Consider the following 23,847-nt stretch of genomic DNA (forward strand, 5'->3'; position numbering starts at 1 on the left):
TACACTACAAGGGATTTTAAACCTTTTCTTATTTCTTTTTACAGTGGTGAGCACTTTTGACAGGTGTTAAAAATCTTTTTTTTGTTTTACTGAAGTGAAACCAAATAACAAGTCTGAGCATCAGTAATTTCTATAAAAATTTTGGTAGAGTGCCATTTGTATTTTGAATAAAACAGTTCTTCAAAAACCTGTAAAAAGCACTTTCAATATTTTTGTTCAATCCCAAACTCCAATATGGTTCAACACAATTCAATTTCTCAACATTTGTCAACTCAATTCAACATTAATTTTCCAGTATTTCCAAAAGCTGAGATAAGAGAAATATGTCACAATATTTTTACAGGCCAAAATAATTTACAATTTTGGTTTATAACTGCTCAAGACCAAGTATAATATATACATACAGTGCGCATACATTACAACAAAAATTACAAGAAATGGTATACTCAATATGCCCGGCGGAATCCCAAAATGTAGCACAAACAGCCTACTCTGCTGCTCTGTCTGTCTGTCTACCTGCGATAGCAATGAAAAAGCTATCGCTGAGCCAATGTCTCAGTGGTGCACAACATTAAGAAAATGCAATTTAAGACCATAAACTATGAATCATATAAACTGTGGATATTTAAAATCATAGTTAAATTCAAAAGACAGAGAATGTCATAAAGAATTTAAACTCCATTTCACAATATCACAATAAATATCAATAAATCACACACACAACTTAATCATAAATCCAAAGTCCAATTCGTCCTAAAAGCCAATGGCTAATGAGGAATAACATAGCTAGCTAGCAATTATATGAGTACTCATCCTATTCGTCCTCAACTGACACACACCTCAACACTTCAATCAGAGAGGGAATTCAATGCCAATTCGTCCCACTAGACAAGCTAGCGAGGAATTCAATCAATATACATAATATACAAATTGTCATAATTTATTTCCAGTGAAAACAAAAAAGAAATAACTGTTGTGCACAAACCTCTGAAGAGTAACCTCTTGGCCCTGACTCAGTAGTTTCTTCTCCTTCTCTGAGTCTTTGCTAACTGAAACACACAATTTGAAGTGTTTCAGAACTCTTTTAAATTGTTTCTAATAATAAAGTTCAATAATTAAATTTATTTAATACTATTGCTTTCCTTAGTCAACCTATAATGTTGACCTTTGATGCACTCTTTGTGAGTTAATTTTAATGTTACCAATATGTCACATTTTATAGTCCTTTAGTGTTGGTACATGTTACCAAATACATTTTCAAGTGTATTGCATTTTATTGCAATTTACCGGATTTAGGTATGCTATTTTGACCTAGTCGGATGACCTAGTTCCTTGATTTTTGGGTTCTGGTCCGAATTACAAACTCGTAGGTCTATGTCTTAGTGAACTTTTGCCACAAATTTTAGGTCATTTGGAGTTTACTAGACCAAGTTGTGGTCATTTTACTATTGCTGGACAGATTGCACTAAAATGGCAAAATTAGGTCATTTTTAGGTCATTTCCGATTTTGGCAGTTTTTATATCCGAAATTGTGCAAGCATTTTGACTTGCTTATGGTCATTTATGGGTTTTGGTGTCTTAATAAGAGTTGTAGCTCTATGTCTAAGCTATCCATGGTATAAATTTCAGGTCATTTGGACCTGTTTTGAGTAAGTTATGGCCAAAACACTAACTGCTGTCCAAATGGTCAATTTTCAAGTTTGTAAAGTCACTAATCCAGATTTGGTCAATTCTCATGTCACTTTTTGGACAGAATTTAGGTAGGCTTTCTTCATGAAAGTTGGCACATTTTGTGCCTAGTTTACCTCCAATTAGCCTCATACCAATTGGAGTCACACAACTCCATTTATAGCCTAAAACACATACTGCCTTTAACACATTTTTAAGGCACCAAACCAAATGCACATTCAACTTACCAAATTTAAACCTTTTATACCAATTCTGATTTGGTATGGTACCAAATCCATTCCTCATTTCACATTATAATTAATTTGGGCAGTAATAAACCAATTGTCAATACACCAATTACAATTCCAATTCACCCGATCCAATTCTAACAATATAAACACATAATCACTCCTAACCATAACATATAATTTCACTAATAAATTACATACATACTTAGCAACTTTAAAATCACATTTCATCAAATAATCTTCATGAATTCAAGCATTCCTCATGACCTTCTCAAGGCTGCCGAAATGCTCCAATTTACCAAAGTTTCCCATACTTTCTTCAACTTCAAGATCAATTACTCAATCACCACATACACTTAATACACATTGGCTACAATATCTTATAACATTAATCAACATACTTTCCCATCATTTACATGTAAAAACAAGCTAAACATTTTAACTTTCATGGCTGTCGAAATGGTACATCACCAATAATTTATCAAACCTCAAAACTTCTTCCATAAATCAACTCACCACAATATCAACTCAAAGTTTAACAAAGAAAGGATGAAAAAATGGCCACTTACCTCTTATGGACTTCCTCAAAACTCCACCAAATTCCTTCTTTCTTGTTCCCTAAGTGCTGCCCAAGGTATGGTGGTCAAGCTTAATGAAGAAACCTTAACCATTGGGAGCTTGGATCATAGATGCATGGAGGTTGGAGCTTGGACGGCCATGGGAGAGTTTGGGAGCTTTTTGGTTCGGCCAAGGGAGAGTTTGAGGAAGAAGATGGCTTTGCAGAAGTTAGTGGAAGATGACAGATTTTTAATTGATTTACAAAGTGCTTAGTGGTCCACTAATGTAGAAATAACATTAGTTTAATTCAACTTTCAATTATTCCAATTCTTACCCCCTAATTTTCCTTATTTATATATTTCATTTACAATTTCATTTTTCATGAAGTTTTTCAACTTTAATGTCACTTATTTTTAGTGGTCATTTAGGTCAAAAGGCATCTCAGGGTGTCAATTGACCATAATGCCCCTATTCGAGTTGTATTCCTGATTTTTCAGTAACACCAATTTTTGTCGGTTTATCGATTTCTCGTTTTTCTTTGTACTAATTAATTAATTTTTCTTTGATATTTCTAACGTCACTTATACTTCAATAAGTCTTTAATTATGTCTCGAAACTAAATTTCAAGGGTTCCCTACAGTCCTGGAGTCAGCTATTGCCTGCGCCGTAACTTCCCCGTACGGTTACCAATCGCTGCGGTACTAGCTCGTTTAACTTAGTTTCATTTTCTCTCTTTTATTTTTCCTTAATTTTTTTTGTATTTTCTTTTTATTTATTTCATCATTTCATGTCTCCATATTAACATTTAAGTATAGTTTCAGGCATTTTAGTTGTCCGGACAGACACTGATCATCGAAACAGTAGAACGCACTACCAAATATAGGGGTGTTACACCCACAACCTCAACCACCACAACCCCAACAACTGGCACAACTGGAATTTTCCATTACTTGGGGATTCCGCAACAATGCCTACAGAGATCTATGTGTCCAGCTTAACAATCGAAGAATAATCTCCATGAAGTATATGGACTTTGGGCTGCTGGAGCAAATAGGGCTGCAAAACGAAATCAATGGGCTCTTTGACAGCATTGGGTGGACCAGATTTGCCCAACTCCAATTCCCTGCCTACCGGGACACCACACTGGAGTTCCTTGGGAGTTTTAAGGCCACCTTATGGCCCACTGATAGGGAAGGATTGAGTTTTGGCTCCTTGGTATCGATCGGGCAATGAACATGGATGAGTTCAATGCCATCTTTGGATTCGACAGCACCGAGCACTAGAAGATCCTGCAAAATCAGATGGTCTACAACAGTGTTGACTTCTGGCATTCCATAGCCCTGAACACAGAAGTCTACAACTCCAGTAAGTCAAAATCTACGGGTATCACCAACCCTGCTTTGCGGTACATGCACAGGTTAGCCACCTACACAATCATGGGCCACGGTGACAACTTAGGCATGGTGAATGCCAATGAGCTCTTCTTCCTTTGGTGTATGGTCACCGGGCAGCGTTGTAGCATGGGATTCTTCCTGTGCAACCACCTTCACCGCCTGTCTCACCAGCCAATAGAGCATATAGTGCTTAGGGGCCTCATCACAGCCATCTCATTCATTCTAGGTCATCATAGGCTGCGCTCCATTCCGGACACCTCCAAGATTAACCAGACCATCTGCATATCCATAGAGATATGTAAGAAGGTTAGCAACACTAGCTACCTAATAGATGCCGAAGGGAATGTCATCCTGAGAAGAGACAAAGCACAAGCAGAGCCTAGTAAACCTTCACAACCACAAGAGGAAGCCCAAGAGCCACTCCATCATGAGTCTCCCGTTCGAGTGCCTCCTTACACACCACCACCGACGGACCCCATTCTTGCCTACCTTCAGCGCATGCAGACTACACTCAATAATAGAATGCAAGTGCTCGAAGATAGTCTCCAGGAGGCCCACAACAAGCTTGACATGATTATCGAGAGGCTTGATGAAGAGGAACCATCATCCCCATCAGAGGCTTTTTAGAGTTAGGACTATAGGATAGGTTCTTTTATGTAAAAAATTATATGCCATAGTCCTACTCAGTGCTCATAGCTTTTTGTCCAAACTTTCAAATTTTTAATACATAATATGCTTTTTGATAATTTTGTGTGTTATACCTTAATTTTGCATATTGTGTTGCCATTGAGGACAATGTCAGCTTTGAGTTTAGGGGTACAAATGCATTTCATGCACTGCATATCATCGCATTTCATTACATTGCTTAATTATATCCGTATTATACTTGTGTATCAAAAATCTAGGAAATTTTGTAAATTTTGAACTTTTGAACCTTTTTTTAACTTAGAATTATAACCAAAAATATTAATAAGCTAATAATTAGACTCTATGGGATTGAGGAATGAATGTATCCGAATAGGGAAAAAGGCTTTAATTTGTTATCTGTGAAAAACTTAACCACCTTAGTGGAGCTAGACTAGTTAAACCCCTTCATAGCTATTAATTTGTCACACTGAACTAGTAAAATCGGGAGAAAACCTTTGAAATACAAACAAACCTAAAAATGCCTCACCAGCTCTAGAACATGTCTCTTGGACCTATCGAGGCAAAATCCTAGCCTAAGTTTGAAAAGGAGATGATTAAGGCATTCTTTCATTTAGCCCCATTAAGCCTTAAGCCACCCTTAGTTACAATATACTCCTTGCAGCCAAGTTGAGCCTATATTTTTACCCGTATAACTTTTCTTGTCTACCCACACATATTTACCTAATCCCTAGTCTAAACACTCACCTCACCCTTTTGAGGAAGCCTAGTGCATAAAGGATAAGTATATCAAATGTAAAAGAAGGAGAAGATGAGAATACCAAGAAGAATGCAAGTGTACAAATAAAATCAAGAAAAAAATTTGTCCTTCCAGCCCAGCAAAAACAGTGAGTTTGAGAAATAAAATAAAAAAAAAAAGGAGAGAAGTCCCAAAAACAAATATCATGACAGTACGCTTGGCACTATAAACCCTTCTTCCCCATGCAAAAATCAACAGAACAAACTTGGTATACTTAAGACCTTGTGCATGAAAGCTACCCTCATATTTGCATTCCTTAAAACCCTTCATTGGTAGCCAAATCATCTCCCCTTAACCCTAATACAACCTCTCTAAAAACCTTTTGATCTTTTGAAAGTATATGCTACATTAGTGGAGATAGGAAATTGAGATGTACCTATGGAGTTGGAATTAAATCAATCTCAGCAATTTCCATAATATAGGCTAAAATTTGAGGTGAGTAAGTATTTTTTAAGTCTATCCTGATAAAATAGATTATTTATGACTTATTAATAGCCTTGCATAAAGGAGCAATTAGTTGAAATACCACAAAAGGAAGTGAGGTTTTAAGCAAGTAGCTATTGAAACCTTTATGCCTTAAAGGAAGGGAATTGGTATGAAAGTTGAAGGAGTTCAATTATATGCATATTGAATTTATGGTTATGCTTCTGAGTTTTTCCCTTAAAATATATTTTAAAAAGGTTTTCAATTTGCTTAAGGACAAGTAAAAATTTGAGTTTGGGGGTATTTGATATACTTATATTATGTAGATATTTTTAAGTATATTTGTATAATATTTCATAGCATTTAGATAAGTAATCTCATGCATAATCATCAATTTCATCAACTTTTGTAAATTTCATTGCCATGCTCTGAATTTTATGTTTTCTGTATGTTTCCAAGTGTTTTGAAGAAGTTCTAAGGCATAGGAGCAAAGTAAAGAGCTTGGAAAGGCCAAAAGATTGAGAAGTGTTGCTGATACACCTTACACGGGTCGTGTAAGCAAAGCCACAAACCCGTGTAACCTACTGCTAAAGAGAAAGACAATGAACCAAGGAACATGGGCCGTGTATCATGATCCGTGTAAATTATAAAGACCCATGTAAGTCTTTGCTGGGCCAATCTTGAAGATTTCCTCGAAGTACAAAAGTACACGGGTCGTATAACTACCTGAGGTCCGTGTAAAGTCCTGTTTCCCAATACAAGATGCAACAACTCAAGCTCCAGTAAACTACATAGCCCTGGCCCATGAAGTGACACACGGGCCGTGTATCACACGATAGCCAGTTTCCTGATTTGGCTCCAGCTCCAGTTTTTGATAGAAAAAAAGAGACGTCTAATGCTGCTAGGACTCTAAAAACCTAACCCTAGACATTGTATATAAATAGGAGCAGTAGAAAGCAGAAAAGAGTCCAAACGATATCATCTTCATTATTTTCACACAGCCGTCTAGAAGAGGAGTGCATCGGTATCAAGAAGGAATCCTTAGCTGAAGTTCTACAAGATCAAAGCTGCAGATTCTCTTCGGTTCTTTTGTTCTATTTCTTTAAGCGGATATTTCATGTTCTTTTATTTTATTTCTATTATGTTTGTTAAACTCACCATGAGTGAGTAATTTCTTTATTCTGGAATTGGGAGAGTAACACTCGTAATTATTATTATGGATGAATATTGAGTTTTATTTATCGGATTGGAGTTTTGTTCTTTGATTTAATTTCTTGTGATCTTAATGCATGCTATGTGTTGGTATCCACCTAGTATTGATTATAGATATTAATTGAATGACTGAAAGATGAATATTAATATTAGAAAATCGATATTTTGAACCTAGGAAATCTGATCTAGAGATAGGCTAATGACCTTTGTGGAGTTCCATAATTAATCAAAGATCTTAAAGGGTTTTTTTTAGGACTAATCACCAACAAAAGTAGGATTTAGCTCTAATCGAAACACACCTTAGGTTTCTTGAGAGAGGACCTAGGATATCTTAGGATTAATTTTCATCAAAGTGATGATCCTCAATCCAATGAATAGACAAGATTAAAACCCATAATAAGATTACAGTGTGAAATCTTAATTCTGGAATTGCTTCAATAGATAGTTTTATTTAAAGTTATTTTTAGCATTCAAAATAGATTTAATTCACTCTTCATACATATCCAGTAACCTAAACAGTCAGAATTGTTGTGTAGCTTGGTACTTGCTAACAAAATTCCTCGTGGGACGGTACTTCACTCACTACTTTATTACTTGTTAGCAATCCGTGCACTTGCAGGGTTGAAAAACCAGCAAATAAAATTATAATGACCGAATCTTTTGTGCCACAAATCAAACTCGTCTGTTCTAGGCACATAAGAGATTTCATCAACTGAATTCCAATTTATAGGAAAGCTATTACCCACCATATTAACTCTTACAACTTCAGAACCATAAGAATAAAAAATTAGTGTAGACATTGCCTTTGAATGACGAAGAATAGCCCTTCTTCATCATTTGGACTACACTAAGCAAGTTTTTATATAAACTAGGAATGAAGAGAACATTTGGAACTAGTTTAGTACCTTGCTTAGTCTGAATTGATACTGAACCCTTGCCTTGAGATTCTATAACTTCTCCATTGCCAAGCTTGACTTTGATTCTCACTGATCTATCAATTGAAGAGAACATGCTTTCATCTCTTGCCATATGATTGGTGCAGCCACTATCCACAAACCATGTATGTCTTCCACTAGTGTTTGTAGTGTGAGTAACAACATAGACATGATCATCATATTGAGCTTGATCATCAGTGTAATTTGTTTATTAAGTAGGTTGTTGTTGTTGATTCTGATTCAGCTTGCTTTGTTTAATTCTACAATTTTTCTCCTTATGTCCCAACCTTTTGCAGTAGTTACATTGAGGTGGCTTAACTCCATTCTTCTACCAACAATCTTATTCAAGATGATTGGTTTTGTTGCAAGTAGGACAAGGTAGGAATTTTGATTTCTTGCCACCCCTTTTTCTATTTACAGGTCCCTTGCCTTTGTTTGTTGACTCACTTACACTCTTCTTAGCTTCCTCAAATTGCTTACCCTTTTGTTTGGCAAGAAAAGCTTCTTCAGTGGACTCCTCCATTCTAATAATCCTTCTTTGCTCAAAAGCTTGAAGAGCATTCACCAATTCTAAAATAGAAATGGTTTTCAAGTCTTTGGAGTCTTCCAAAGAGGAAATTTTAGGCTCAAATCTTTCAGGTAAACTCACTAAAACCTTTTGCACAACTCTCTTGTCACTAAGCTCCTCTCCCAACAATCTAATTTTATTTACAACTTTCATGAGCCTATCAGAATACCCTTGAATAGATTCAATATCCTTCATCCTCAAAACTTCAAATTCCCTTCTTAGATTGAGAACTTGCATCATTTTAGTCTTCTCACACCTTTGATACTCTTCTTTCAACTTATCCCAAACTTCTTTAGCTGATCCACAAGCCAAGATCTTAGTAAAAATGACATCTGATACAGCAAAGTGTATACAAAAGGGAGCCTTGAACTTCTTTGCACGCTCTTCACTATGTTGCTTGATTTGAGCAAGGGTGGGATTGTCACTCAAAGGAGCTGGATCTTTGCCTATTTCTACGACATCCCATAGATCATAGACTTTAAGATAAGCCTGCATCTTCACTGACAAATTGGGATAATTTTCTCCTGAGAAGACAAGTGGAGGAGGAGCTGAGTAACTACTTGAAGCCATAAATTTACTCACAAGTGTTTTAAGGTGTTTGAGGAAGCTTTCTAACTTGTTTTTTTCTCTCTTTCACAGGTCACACAAAAACCATTTACAGCTCTAATACCACTGTGAATAGTAGCAACAATGGCAAAGTAGAAAAAACGGAGCATAAAATGAAAGGGAAATTTTTTGATAGCATTACCGAGAGAAGTTACAAAAAAAAAGCTTTTATATCAAAGCTTTACAAAGAATTAATACCTAACCATACTAACTCTAGCTTTTACGGTAATTGAATCCATAAAATCTGGAACACCACATACAAAATAATAATTCAGCTAGAATTAAGGCTAGAAATATTACAAAATATCTTTGACTGGTTTCCAAAATCAATCTCAGTCAGCTTAACAGAATGCATGAAGACTTTCATTTATCACGTCACAACCCACATGAACAACTAGGACTTGTCCCACGATAGCGATTCAACTATCTATAACGTGGCTACCCAACACACCCACCTCCCTTCCGCCCTCCTCTTCTTCTTCATCTTTTTCAATTGGGTTCCTGTTAAATGGACAGAGGAACTTTAATCATCATTCATCTTTTCTTTGGAAAGCAATGGCAGAATTAGTCACATCATGAGAAATGATTTGAAGAAGATAGAAACAAGCGTCCTACTTAACATGTTGTGTGCATAAAGATATCACTTTATTTTGTTCAGCATAGTTACCTTCTTGATGTGCAAGCAGGTTGGTAATATATGGGAACACTAATCCAGTATTTAATTAAAGTGTAGGTCTTATCTATACCTGGTATATATACAATCAATCAATCTACATTTATCACATTATATAAATGAAAAATTTTTAGATACACTAAGGTTTATAAAAAAATTTATGTACTCGACCAATCAAAAATCAAAGAATTATATATTATAATAAGATTCACTATGTTTTATGGTAAGTGAAGAATCACTGTATATAAATATATAAATTTATGGTGGAGCCTTGGGAAGAGAAGGATTATATTTCACCTCATAAAACTCCCTTTTGGGTGTGAAAACTTATTTCCTTTAAATTTACTCCCTAAAATTATACCCTCTTGGGATGAAAATTACTCCCTTTAATTTTTCCTCTTTAAATAATATTTTACCAAATAAACTTTTAATTCTCTTTTTAAATTTTTAACCACACACCTGACTGATAAATAAAAGAGAAAATGACACACATGTGAAGTGTTTAGCTTGAAAATGCATTGGAAGGAAATTAAGAAAGCAAAAAAAGCAGGAAATAAGATAACAAAGAAAGAAGAGGTGAGAACAGAACTCACACCCACCCATTCATTCAATGTTTTTGACAGACGTATCACTCCTAATCTCAAATTAGGTAGGGCATAATTTCTTAAACTTGGCCTAATTCTGGCTCCTACAATTATTAATTTCATTCAATTTATTCAAAACAAAGCTTCACATAACCTAACCTAGTTTGATTCAATGACTGAAGGTACATTTACTTTGCATAATTAAGTTTGAGTTCATATTCTCTCAATTTCCCTACTTAAGTTATAAAAATTAAAAAAAAAAAAACTCCCCATATCCAAATGAGAAATTTTGAAATGAATTATTTTAATTTATAAAATATTAAAATCAAAGAGAGAAAGTGTTTAGGCAGAGGCCTACCAAGTTAAGTGTCCAAAGCCTAAAATGCTATAATTTATGGAATGCTTTGGATATTTGGACAGGAGTAGGAGCTTCCCATTTTAATTAACTGCGACAAAATAAGGTTTCTCCCATAAGTTTTTTGACTTGATCTTGCAACAAAAGAAACCAAACCAAAGGTGTTTCACTTGAAAGTTGTGAAACATGTTTTCAGCTTTCTTGATTTTTTGGTGGATGACAGTCTTAGGGGTCCTCAATTCATTCCTTTTTCTCAACTTCTTGAACACTCAACCCCTTGTAGATGCACATCACAAGCAAGTGTTGTTATCAAATAAGATTAGCTCAATCTCTTCATTTTTATAGAAAAAGATCAATTGTTTTCAACTTCTATATTATGTTACAGATACCCTTTTATAAATACAGAATATCTCGACACTTCCAAGAAGAAGAAGTGGAATTAACAATTTCCTGCCAGGCATATTTTCTTAACAAATATCATCTTCTTGTATGCAAAGATCAATGACTCGTCACTTTCGCCAACTCCATATGAGGCGTTTCTCAACATCCACTGTGGTCCCATAATAAAATGGTCCTATAAAGATGGCTCAAGGTTAGTTTTCAACTGGGACACTACATTACATATATACTATTGAAGGGCACTAAACAACAAAATGGAGGCTTCTTCGGCCTGCTTTGCTCATACAGAAAAAAAAAATTGATAATGATAATGAAAATGAATCATTTCTTCTTATTCATCAAACACGTATAATCAACAATTTGATAGCACTTTACAATCCCATTGGAAGGAGCAAGATATATTGTGTTCCCACCAAGAGAAGACAACTGTATGACAAGTTCCAAGTTCCAACACATGTATTAGGGCCCTTGTATGCTGCACCTAACATGGAGTTATGCAATTTTATTTTAAAGGAGAGAGAGGATCAGAAGCTCACCTAAATTTCAATTCTTATTTTTCATATTATGAAACAGATATTTTAATATTTTGATCATTAAATTATTATACACATATTCAATTAAATTACCAACAATAAAAGTTAATTAATCTTGAAACTAATTAACACATTATATATACCAAAACAATCTGTTACACTCCTGTACTGTTTATAAAGATGAAAAATGATAAAAAGAAAGAAAATGAGGAATCTCAAAAAGCCAAGCTCTTTTGTAGCTAGGAAGGAGAGAGTACAATAAAAAGTTAATTTTGAATCTATTTTCTCAATAATTCAGAGCTTTACAGTCCAGAAAGAGGCTCAACCCACAGAGAGGAATGGTGGAGGAAAAGGATAGTGTCTCCTTCTATGCAAATTCTTCTTTCTCTCTTTTATTCTTTGGTTCTTCTCTTTGTCAGAGTTCTTAACCAGCTCTTCCTCACCTTGACTCCTTCAAACTTGGTGCCCACGTGGCACACGTTGTTTGCTTTGTTGGACCTCTTCCATCTGATGACTTGGAATAGTTGACCAATCCGCTTTCGCCACCTCAGCGAGGCACGCGGTTTTGCATGATCTATCACGGTCATTGTATCCTCAGTGTCTTTGGATTGTTTAAAATCCTTGTTTTGCTTATTCAAATTATGGTTCCAGAACTTGGCGCATTGCTCCGAAGTGCCCTTTTCCCATGAGGCAGCTCCATTGTCTTCAAACTTTATTGATATGAAGGACTCTGTAAAAACACAAAAAAAAACAAAAACAAAAACAAAAAAAGCAGCAGGTTAGAAGCCTAATATATATGAGATGATGGGTTTCCATTTTCCAATCAAAAGTAATTAATAAAAGAAAATAAAGTTAATTAATGTGCATGTTTAATTAATTTGTTAATAATTTTCCCTGTTTGGAAGCACATTTTTATCATTTTTTCTTTTTCCAGCACATCCATAAATAAAAACACACGCATATATATGAAGACTAATCCACTATTTGCCTTATATTATATGTTAATTAAAAGAACATAATGAACAAGAAATGACATTAAATTGACATCCAAAGGGTCACCTCTTGAGATTTTAAATTCTCTCTGCATGACCTTAACTTACTAATACTAATTTATACATAATATTGCAGTGCAGGTTACTGATAACCCATGTAGGAAACAATCACTAGATTGCTAGTTTAACAATTTCATGATAACAATTACTTGCTAAGTTGCATTTTCTGAATTAATTATAATGAATTAAAGATTCTTTCATCTCCTTCTTCCACCCTTCTAATTCTGTAGAGATGAGCATATTTCTACCCTATTTTTGTCATTATACTGTTATACAAACAATAATTCAGCAAGTCACATTTTAGTTTTCCTTGTGTTGGTAGAGTTTCAAGAACTGCAAATTACAACTATAACAAGAACAAGATGACACATACCTTCTGGACTAGTGGAGGCATCAGATTTACCAGAGTTATTATCAGATTTCCAGTGGCGGAATTCGAGCCGATTGAGAAGAGAATCCAAAGCAAAGATCTTAGGAAGGCTGATGGAAGGCTTCCTGGTGGGATTAGTGAAGGATTGAGGTCTATGAGTTGCTCTAGATGATGGAAGCTGGCCCTGCTTCGCAGCCAATACAAGGAGCCTCTCATTTAGGCATAGAGGACAGACCCCCACAACAAACTCTTTAGGATGGAAATAGCAGAAAGAATTGTCTTCTCTATACCCATTCATGGCATATAATTCCAGAGAGTATGCAATAAACTAAATCCTGTGGGTGGACTTCTTGTGGGAGAGAAAAACTGTTGTTAGGATGAAGAAATATATGTATGTATATATGCTGTGTGAAGGTTTATTTGCTTGTTTATTTATTTTTTATATTATAAAGAAATGTAAGAGTAGATTATCATGAGTATGGCCCACCAATTTTTCAATTTATACAATGTGATTTGGGATACCTATCTAGAGAGATTGGTATTTTTTTTCTCTGGTTATATTTATAATATATTTGACTCTTTTGGTTGGTTGCTAATCTTTTTCCCTGGAAAACCAAGACCTGAATTTTCATGCCCTTGGACTGGGTGCAGCCTGTTGGAATTTTCATGGAAACTGCTTGCTTCTCTTACTTTTTCACTGTCCTTTTTTCCTTTTCTTCTCTGCTTTTTATCCAAAGCACTATTTTTGTTCTCTCTCTCTCTCTCTCTCTCTCTCTCTCTCTCTCTCTCTCTTTACTCTTCATCGAAAGCAGGTCCAAGTAAAACTTTCTGAACAAGAAAAATGGACTTTCTAATTCTATGTTTATCCTAGATTATACATGAAGGTCTGTAGATTTATGGTAATTTAATTTTTAAATAGAGTAAAAGAAATGGTCTCTTGAAAGTGGTTAAGAAGGCAAGTGATTCTGAATGGGGAAAAAAATCCTTCATCTGTTGATGTCTATGAATGGGAAAAGGACAAAAGAACTTCCAAAGAAATGAAATATTTGGTGTTTTTATTTCTTAAAATAAATTGTATTGCTGAATCTGAAGATCAGAAGTCATCAGTTATGGAATGGGTCTAAGGCTTAAGTCAAAGTTTGCAACTCCCAAAGCATGTGAAGCTGTGAAGGACAATGAAAAATATTGTCAAGGTATAATGCCCTAAAACTCTTAAATATGAATTTATATTTTTATTCTGTGAAATCTGGCTATTATGTGGCCAAACGGCTCCTTCATCAATCCTCTGGGAATTCGAATGGTGCAGCTTTGAGGCCTAATTCTCAAGTCAGAATGGAATCCTTTTGAAAACATATTTAGGCAATTTTCATACCAACGACGCCCTCAGTTTTCCTTTGGTCTATTCTTCGTGAAAGGCTGCTTACAAGCTCTCTTGTGAATAGCAAAATTCTCGCAATTCCTCCAAAATGTCGCTACTGTGGAGAATGAGAATCGCTTATTCATTTATTTTTTCAATGCCCAAAAGCAGCTGCAATTTGGTTTGTCTCTCCGTTTGACCTTCCTACTGTCTATAAAACAATCCTAAAAAATAGAGCTTAAAGTGATGGCAACAGGCAAACTAATGGTCACATGGGAAGAAGGGAAGGCTGTTTCTATTTTGCTGGCTTCAAAGTCAAGTTTCCATCAATGGACCAAAGCTCGGATGTGGGAATTGTTTGTGGGTCTCATTCTTCTTCATTCCTCGCCACTTGCCCTTTGCTCCAAACCCTAGCCCTTTTCTCTCCCAACCTACAGTTCCCACACGTTATGTGGATCTCTTCTTTTCTTCTACAAATAATTCATTGGAACCAGTTGATTTCTATGATGGCTTGAAAATGAAATTAAATAATATTTAGGCATTTAGGGTAATTTACTCCTCTCTGGATGGTCGGACCCAAATTGAGAATTTGTTCATTAATGGGGTTAGGTGTAACCATCTTTGAAAATCCAAATGGGCAAATGTCTCTTTCTCTGTATTTATTTAGCCCAAGCTACTGAAATAGGTGAGATTGACACCTATTTTTGCGTATGAGGTAAGCATGTACAGATTATTCAACACCCAACAGAGAAGGTTTGAACATTTCTACAAACAAGTCAATTTAGAATCTACGCGTTTCGATCTAAATTAAACCGCCACTGTTCTTGTTGGTAGCTTTCTACTTGATTATAATTCCCTAGTTGAACTGCAACCCTAGTGGAATCAGAGAATTATTCTAGAATATCATCATATCGATGACAAATTCCACGCCCATGGCTAGAAGCTTCTTTCTTTTTTAGTCAAACTTGTAAAAAATAAGATTAAAGAATCTATGATTTTGACAAATTCCTCAAATGAAAATTTTGAAGAATATTCTATAAGAATTTTGTGAAATTCATGCAATTTTACACCATACCCAAACAAACTACTCATGGGTGAGGCCTGAATTGTACATGGTATTCCTAGTATTTAGAATGTGCTCCCCCTTTTCACATTAAATCTGAAACTCTTCTTGATTTCAAATAATTATAAATCTTATGGGATATCCATTTATAAAGGGAAGAATACCACAGCAGCATGCCTAAAAATTTCACCATTAAGAGCTGCACTTGGAGACTGGCAGAAGACAAGGAGAAGGTTAAAGCAACATGAATAGCTGCTAGCATTTGAAATATTTATGCAAGCCAAACATTCACTTTTAGTCCTGTCATGAAACTGCAGAAAAGTGAAAAAAAAAAAAAAAGAAGAATGTTCTAACATTAACACAACAAAATTTGAGGGAACAAACGAAGTAGGGCTATTAAAGAAAAAAAAAAAGGGTCAAAAATAGTATAGGAGGAACAATGATAGGCCACTTGTCCTAGGAATTCTGCACAATCACAACAGAAGTTAGATGTTCTCAACTTCTCATAGTTCATGATTCATAAAACTTGGAGAGCTCTTCGGAGAAGGCCTTCCTAATGGCCTCTCTCTTGATCTTGAGAGCTGCAGTGACAAGGCCAGTTTCAGGAGTCCATGGATTAGAAAGCAATTTAATTTTTGCTGGGATCTCAAACTTCTCCAAATGTGCTTTCTTTGCTTCCTGTAAATGATATATATCGAATTACTAATGTAGTTTGGTTCAATGCTAAAAAATAACCCCTTTTTTTCTACTTTGTGATTTTTTAAAAGCAAAAAAAAAAAGAATAATTTGTTTGCACATTAAAAATTAATTAGTTGTTATCAATCAGGGAATAGTCTGATTAGTCTTCCTCCACCTTTAAGATGTAAGAGTAGGGAGATTCTGAGTTCGAGTTTCTCCATTTACTTAGTCTAATATTACTTACCTTTGTAGAGAAAAAGGAAGAGAGCTGTTTAGCCCAGAGCAATTAAATAAGATATTTGCAAAAAATTAAAAGTAAAAAATCATATCTTAACCAAACATAAACATTTGAAGCAAAAAAAATTTAAACATATATATATATATATATATATATATAGAGAGAGAGAGAGAGAGAGAGAGAGAGAGAGAGAGAGAGAGAGAGAGAGAGAGAGAGCAATGCTTAAAAAGTAAGAAAAAAAATATGAATATCAATTTTTAAGAAGCAAAAATTAAACAACAAAAAGTTGAACTAAATGGTACCTAAGCAGAACAAAAAAGCTAAATCTTCTTTATTATACCTTGCTCCTCGTTACCAAGTTGAGGGATAAAGGTTAACCGTTCAAGAAAATGCACTTTACTATGATTGGTTCAAGGAAATTGTGCTATTAAGTGGAATGCAGACACCCTAATCAGATCTGGGGGCTACTGAAATCAAACTATGATTGGAAAAGCATACCTTGAGGAATGATGCTTGCACTTCCTTTATTGTTTCTTTTTTCTCACACAGGTCTGCAAAATCAGAAAAGGCAATTCCCTGTTTCGAGGCCCATTCTTCCAAAGCAGGTTGTGAAGGCACCACAAGGGCCACACAGTAACTGTGAAATGGATCAGCATGCAGCATCATGTTGTCAACATAGAGGCTTACGGTGAGAGTAGCCTCGACCTGTAGTAAAAACATTAGTCCCAACGAAAATGCAACAAAAAGTTTGCATTCTACCTTCAAATATTCATACCTTTCCCAAAGACACATATTCCCCATGCTGAAGTTTGACTATGTCCTTTTTACGGTCAACTATCTCAAGGCAACCATCAGCATGGAACTGCCCAATGTCACCCGTGTAGAACCACCTCATTCCTCTCTGATCAACCTTTTCACAACAAAAAAAATGGCATAATCAACACCTGATAACATTTTCATAAGCATGTAGCTCCACTAAAAAAATATGCTGCCAGGAAACATCGAAATTTTTTTACCTTGAACACTTCCCTTGTTTTCTCTTCATTCTTGAAATAGCCAACAGTTACATTAGGACCACCAATAACTATTTCCCCACGAGGCATTGGTGAATCACTAGTTAAATATCCACCTTCAGGCCAATCTACTAACTGTGAACAAAAATACTTGGGAATGTTATTAAAATATGCAAATTAATCAGCTGATTGCACTAACCATGATATGAGATTAACAAAAGAATCATCCAATATGGGGAAAATCTCACAGAGACAGCATCATAGAACAAGACTTCATATCAAGAGCATTAAATCATCAGTAAGTTACAATCAAAAGTTTTTAACTAATTGAGAGAATAGGGAGAATAAGGTAGTCATAAAGGGAAGAGATAAAGGATTGAATTGATATATCAAAATGATTTAGACGAAGTATGAGATAGTATTAGCGGTGTAAAAATCAGACTTACCACCAGTCCCATACGTTCAGAGTTTTCTAGTTAAAGCATGTATCGCTAACAGCACGTACTAATGTTTCTAGGCTATGCATACAAAGTAATAAACATACTTGTAAAAATTCCAGGTAATTAAGTAGTAGCCTCATCTCATCCTTTGTGGCCCTTACCTTGGCATCACAATTTACAAGGACAAGAATGAGGAGTTTGAACTCAAAGAATGATTTAGAACAAAGAAAGAAATGGGAAAATAAGGTCATATGAATTCATAAAACTATGTGGATAGCAACTAAACTCCTCACCTAATTTTTTGTTTCGAATATTAAAAAGATAGTAAAAGGTGAAATGCCAATTATGGAAACAAATAATAAATTCCCTTCGAAAACTTACTGTGATTCACAAAAAACTTTATGAGAAGGAGGAGAATATGAACTGGTATAATTGTCAATTCAGCTGCACAGCTAACTGAATTTAATCGTTTCTCACCTTAATAAATGAGGAAGGAACTGGATTACCAACTCGGCCAACAGATGAATCATCAAACTCTGAAAAGGTCCCGCCAGCACAAGTCTCAGTAAGACCATAACCTTGGCCTATTGGAGCCCTGTATGACATTCACCATCACAAAACTCTGAAGCACAAAAAAGGAAAAACACCAAACCAAAATAAAATTGGGAGATAATCATGTGGATCTTCATTTCTGTTGCATTCATCACACTGATGAGGACAATTTCATCTACTCATGGATATATGGCTTTTATTTTCTTGATTAATTTAAGCATAAATGTTTATCATCTCAATGATCTTATTACGGAAATTTCAAAATCTTTTGAGCATGTTAAATTAAAATTATACATCAGTTTCCCCAAAACCTTCCAGTGGTTTGGCTTCGCCTCAATAAGAACCCAAGTTATATTTTCTTTCCTTTGCATGGATCAGAAATACTCCTATGTATAGAATTTTCATTACACACACTCTTCTATGCTTCTAACGTACAAGATTTGGAACTTATCCAATGAAACTATTTATAGAAAGAAATTAAATAAAAAAATGGTGCTTTGTATACATAAATTATAGTTTTATGTTTCAGTTCTAAATAGACATCATACTATTTTGGAAGGTGTGGTTCATCGTCAATATAAATATCCATTTTTATAAGAAGAATCTAGCCCTTTTTCAACTGTTAAACAAATTGCAAATAATAGACTAAGGTGCTCAAAATCCACCTAATGAGATTTATCAACATCGTGAAAAAGGTGTTGGACAAAACAACCAATGAGATTTCTCAATTCTACACTATTGTCCACTTGTACAAACGCACACACACACACAACAGTAATCATTTGGAAAAAGGAAGGCATCCCCAAGTTTGCCATGTTCAAGTTTTGCAATCATAATTTTCAAAAGCTATGCTGCAATTATCTGTTGGCTTCATTTATAGTTTTACAGCATCAAGTTTATATTCACCCTGTTTTTGACCTGAATAATACTCATGGATGGAAATATGAAATTTTGGGTGTAGCATCATACTACATAAATCTCCCGGGATTTTCACTTATTATGTGTAAAAATTAGCTAAAAATTTGTTAAGGCCATACTAACCCAAGGCAAATGTTGATAAATCTTTGAGTATCACCAGAAAGAGGAGCACCTCCAGAAAGCAAAAAACGAATACGACCCCCTAAAACTGCTCGAACCTTCCTAAACACAAGGAAGTTCCAAAGTAGCATTTCTAAGCCCCAAGCTCCAAACCAACTACCATTCAATGCAGATAATCGACGGGCATATGCCAAGTCAAACAGTTTCTTACTTAGGCCACCCTTTGCATCCACCTGAAGCAATAAAAAAGTTCAATAACCAGTCTTACATAAAATGTCTCAATCAGAAACAGCTGTCTTGCATGGTTGCATCCATGTACACACATTTGCACGCATGTAAACGCATGCACACACACGTGTGTGTGTGTGTGAGAGAGAGAGAGAGAGATAAAGAGAGAAAGCATGCCAAAATTCCCTAACCTTCTTGCGCACTCCATCTCGAACACGATCAAGAATTGCTGGGACGGATGCCATCACAGTTGGCCTCAAGACACTGGCGTCCCCCTTTGTACCCCTTTTGATCTTGTTTGAAGTATCAGTAAGCGTCAAAGGGGTTCCATATCCTATAGCACTTCCAACACCTGCAACTATATTCTGCAACATAAGTAGTGAAATTTGTTAAAACATGCAGAAGGGAATCATACATATGCATACATGCTTGTGTACAGTAATGCACCCTAATGCTCAAAGGGAAAGAAGTACACATGAAGTAATTATTACTATTAAATTACTATAAAATTGCTCCATACCTCAGCAGCTAATTCAAGGATATGAGCCAATGGTAGGTATGCTAGATAAACATCCTTGCTCTCAAGGTGAGGAACAATTGTCCTAACTGAAGAAACTACAGCTAGGACATTAGCATGTGTCATCATTACACCCTGTGCAAGGTTTTCACAATGGAAGCAAATAAATATTATGTAAACTTTGATACGGCTTGACTAACTAATGAAAATTCCAAATAAGTAGCAGTAGACAGGTTCAAGGCATAGACAAGTTCAAGGGAACAAATCAAATTATTTTGCAGTATCCAGTATCATCACACCGTACATTATATATATATATATCATCACACCATACATTTTAAACACCGTAACTATGATCCCAATGGAAGGGGCACCACATAAGGAACACTCCCTAAATTTTGATAGATGATGAAAACAAATGAATTGGAATTTGAGCTTCAGCAGCTCATCAAAATTTAAAACTTTAACTGGCCATGCTAAACCTTGATTCAGTGTCTGCCCCTACAAAATGAAAATAAAACTAACTGGCAATTTGTGAATATAATTAAAAAGCATCAAGCAAAAAACAACAGTACTTTCCCCGAAATATCATTTCTAATCCAAGGATGAGTTAGCAAATAGATCTATTTGAATAAGAGACAAGGCAATATTCTTGCGACCAACTAGATTTCTATAGAAGTGAACAGCCAAGAGAAGGAGAAAGGAACAGGAAAACAAGATGGTATGATCTAACATCTAATCACAAATTTGTAAATCCCAGACCCACAACATCTGGATGTGGTAACCTAAAGAAGCATCATGCAGCTGTACTTCCATGTATCACACAATGATCCAAGTTACTCCCAAGTCAACAACCAACCAATGAGAAGCCAATGATGATTAATCAGTTGAAGGTGCACAAGTTTATAATAGAATATATCTATAACATATAATAGATGGACCAAACCTTAGGCAGTCCAGTACTTCCACTTGTGTACATTATTACAGCAATATCAGCTGATAGAGGTAAATCTGCTTCAATAGGATTTTCTTGACCAAGTTTCTCCACATTAGAAAGTGAAATGATTGTCCATCTACCACTTTGCTCCACTGATGCACTAGATGGAATTTCATCATCCATACAAATCAAACGTTTCACTGTGTCAAGTTGTCCACTTATGTCCACAAGTTTTTTCAGTTCTTTGTTCCCACATATAACAGTTGTAACCTCTGTCTGAACAGAAAAACATGTACCATTAGCGTTGAATAATTTCAAGGAGAGAATATATCTGTGTAATCATAGTAATTGTCATTAATTGAGATTTCTGTCCGATATGTCCCAAACAGCAGAGTAAATCAGTTTATGGAAATCACCCAACTTACAAAAATTAAGTACTAATAACTAGTAATTTTAGATATCATCAAGCTAATTTTCCTGAACAGTTAATAATTAAAACCTACAGACCACAAACCAGACATCTAGACAAGCATTTCCTCTTTATCCAGGAAGCCATTACTAAAAAAGGAAAATTTAAATGTCAAAAGTAATAGATTTTGATCTAAGCATAGAAACATAACAGTTCCAAGACATATCATGAACAAGAACTGCAAATGTTCTTTAGAAAAATAACTAACCATAAAGAACTGACGCTGCTGCGCAGATAAACACTTACCAAAGGCCTTGAAAATTGAAATAGATGTCCAAACATAATGGCTATAGTTTACAGAATATATTTTTTAATTTAAAATAATTATTCATACTTCAATAATATATGTAACAAAAATGATTAAGTTATATGAGGATTTTTGACAAATTGTGATATATCTCAGGCCTTTGCAAAATCATTTTCAATAATAATACCATGTATACATTTATTTTCTAGACTTCTGTTCATAAGTTGCTTCCCAAATTGCTCATGGTAAATGAGAGCATGTTGGCTACTAACAGTTGCACCATTCTCAAGCAATTTAATTTTTAGTCTGAATATGGTAACAGTATATATAGAAGCAGCATATTTACACGTGTTCTCTAGTATTGAATCCATAATAATAATCTAGATACAAGCAGGCATCATTCAACTCATAATCATTACAAAGAATCTAGAGGGAGGGAGAACCTCATTTAATGAGTGACACAGAGCATCCTCTCCTAAAGATGCATAAATGGTAACCACAGTGACATTGCGCCTAAAGCAACCCTGATAAAAGAAAACCCCATTAACCATTTTAAGCAATTAGACAAAAGCATAGAGAAGATTTAGGCTAATAAAAAGCATTAAAATTAAAAACCAAAAAAAGTAAGACATTTTTATCTCTCCTACACTCCTTCCAGAAGATACGGCTAAATCACATTACTTTCCACAGAGCAACCATAATATTCACCAAAACAGTGAAAGTGATAATAAATGAGCACCTGCAGCGCAATAAACCATTCTGCTCTGGTATCAGCAAATATGGCGACACGTTCTTCCCTTCTGTGCCCAATCTGAGCCAACCCAGAAGCAAAGTTACAAACTCTTTCGAACACCTTCGCATAAGTGAGCCACTCGTACTCGCCTAAATGAAGCTTCTCAAAAGACCTCCCATCTGGAGCCACTTCATTCTCTCTCGAGATCAACTTCCGCGTTCCTAGCAAGCATTTATCCGCGTGCCTCTTGCAGGCACACTCAAAAAGCTCAGCAAGGGTAAAGACGCCATCCCAGGCAGTTTCCAACGGTGTTGGAAACCGTGCATTCCTTATAACATACCCAGGTTGCCCGCCAACTTTAACAGGCACACCACGTTTCTTTGCACCTTTCTTGGAATTCCGGAGGAAAAGAGTGACAACAAGAGGAACGAGAACGCCAACTATGTAAGCACTCATGCTTGGATTAGATGATCCCTGAAAAATCTAGATAGAGCAAATCTGAAACGCCAAAAATCTAGTTCAATCCGAGAACATGAGATCACCAAACAACGACAAAAATTTACCTTTTTTTCCCGAGAACCCTGAAGAGAGAAAAGAAAATTGAGTATCAAGGGAAAGGCATTGATTGGGATCGAAAAGTAGAGAGGAATTTTCTTGAGGATTGAAACGTAAGCGTTTTAAACAGTGAAGTTGGAGTGTTGGGCGGAGAGATCGAGAGCGCAGAGGTTGGAGTTTCAGGAACTGCCTGGAATGGGATTCATTTTTTTTTTAAGGCCAGCAACACAATTGGCTGCTTGTGAACAGTATAACTGCAAAGTCGAGTTAAGCGTGAGTTCGGTTAGATCTCAGCCGTCCAAACGGATGACGGAGAGCGATGACGTGGTGATTGCTGTCCAGATGGCAACAGAACAGAATTTTTTAGTATATCATATTTTTAAAATAATCATTCGAAGAAAAGATTTATTATCAAAGTATACCTTAATTGCCAAAGAAAAAAAAATGCAAACTTTGTAGTAATCATATTTTAAAATGGGTAACACTAATTAATTATGAATCAGTCAAGGAAATAACAACTCTGCAATAATTAATTAATTAAGCAAAGCTAAGCTAAAAAAAATAATTTCGCATATATTTGTTTTTTTTTTTTTAGGATTTAATAACAGCAGAAGTCAACATCTGATGTTGAAATTGTCGGGTGTCCGCCACTGTGTGATGAATTTGTCCATATTTCACGTGGTCAGTTTGTCCCACTGCAACAAATCCATTTAAAAGTATGAAAAACCTTCTGCGTGGTACACACCATCATTCACATATA

The 23,847-nt window shown here is 35.4% G+C and overlaps 3 protein-coding genes across 6 annotated transcripts; all 3 read right to left on the reverse strand.

Moving 5' to 3' along the window:
* Positions 1 to 8,222: 8,222 nt before the first annotated feature.
* LOC110643813 (uncharacterized) lies at positions 8,223 to 9,020 on the reverse strand. Its single transcript, XM_021796308.2, has one exon. The coding sequence runs from the start codon at positions 9,018 to 9,020 to the stop codon at positions 8,223 to 8,225; it is 798 nt and encodes a 265-aa protein (XP_021652000.2).
* A 2,689-nt stretch (positions 9,021 to 11,709) lies between these two features.
* On the reverse strand, positions 11,710 to 23,325 carry LOC110643822 (long chain acyl-CoA synthetase 9, chloroplastic). Of its 4 annotated transcripts, none has more exons than XR_009144865.1 (13): positions 23,096 to 23,325; positions 22,539 to 23,006; positions 22,243 to 22,323; positions 21,093 to 21,359; positions 20,150 to 20,281; positions 19,821 to 19,994; positions 19,405 to 19,634; positions 18,289 to 18,406; positions 17,375 to 17,506; positions 17,134 to 17,268; positions 16,857 to 17,063; positions 13,026 to 16,120; positions 11,710 to 12,330 (listed from the first exon to the last, which is right to left on the reverse strand). XR_009144865.1 is itself a non-coding variant. In XM_058138115.1 (11 exons), the coding sequence occupies exons 1-11, from the start codon at positions 22,986 to 22,988 to the stop codon at positions 15,953 to 15,955; spliced, it is 2,094 nt and encodes a 697-aa protein (XP_057994098.1). In that variant the 5' UTR covers positions 22,989 to 23,325; the 3' UTR covers positions 11,710 to 15,952. The 4 variants fall into 4 exon arrangements, 1 of the variants encoding a protein (XP_057994098.1); XR_009144866.1 differs by having other exon boundaries at positions 22,539 to 23,015; XR_009144864.1 differs by having other exon boundaries at positions 22,539 to 23,030.
* Positions 11,993 to 13,320, reverse strand: LOC110643795 (uncharacterized). The gene is made up of 2 exons (XM_021796291.2): positions 13,026 to 13,320; positions 11,993 to 12,330 (listed from the first exon to the last, which is right to left on the reverse strand). The coding sequence occupies exons 1-2, from the start codon at positions 13,318 to 13,320 to the stop codon at positions 11,993 to 11,995; spliced, it is 633 nt and encodes a 210-aa protein (XP_021651983.2).
* Positions 23,326 to 23,847: the final 522 nt, after the last annotated feature.

The sequence above is a fragment of the Hevea brasiliensis genome, chromosome 16 (assembly GCF_030052815.1).
Source record: "Hevea brasiliensis isolate MT/VB/25A 57/8 chromosome 16, ASM3005281v1, whole genome shotgun sequence".
In the NCBI taxonomy this organism is placed as follows: Eukaryota; Viridiplantae; Streptophyta; class Magnoliopsida; order Malpighiales; family Euphorbiaceae; genus Hevea; species Hevea brasiliensis.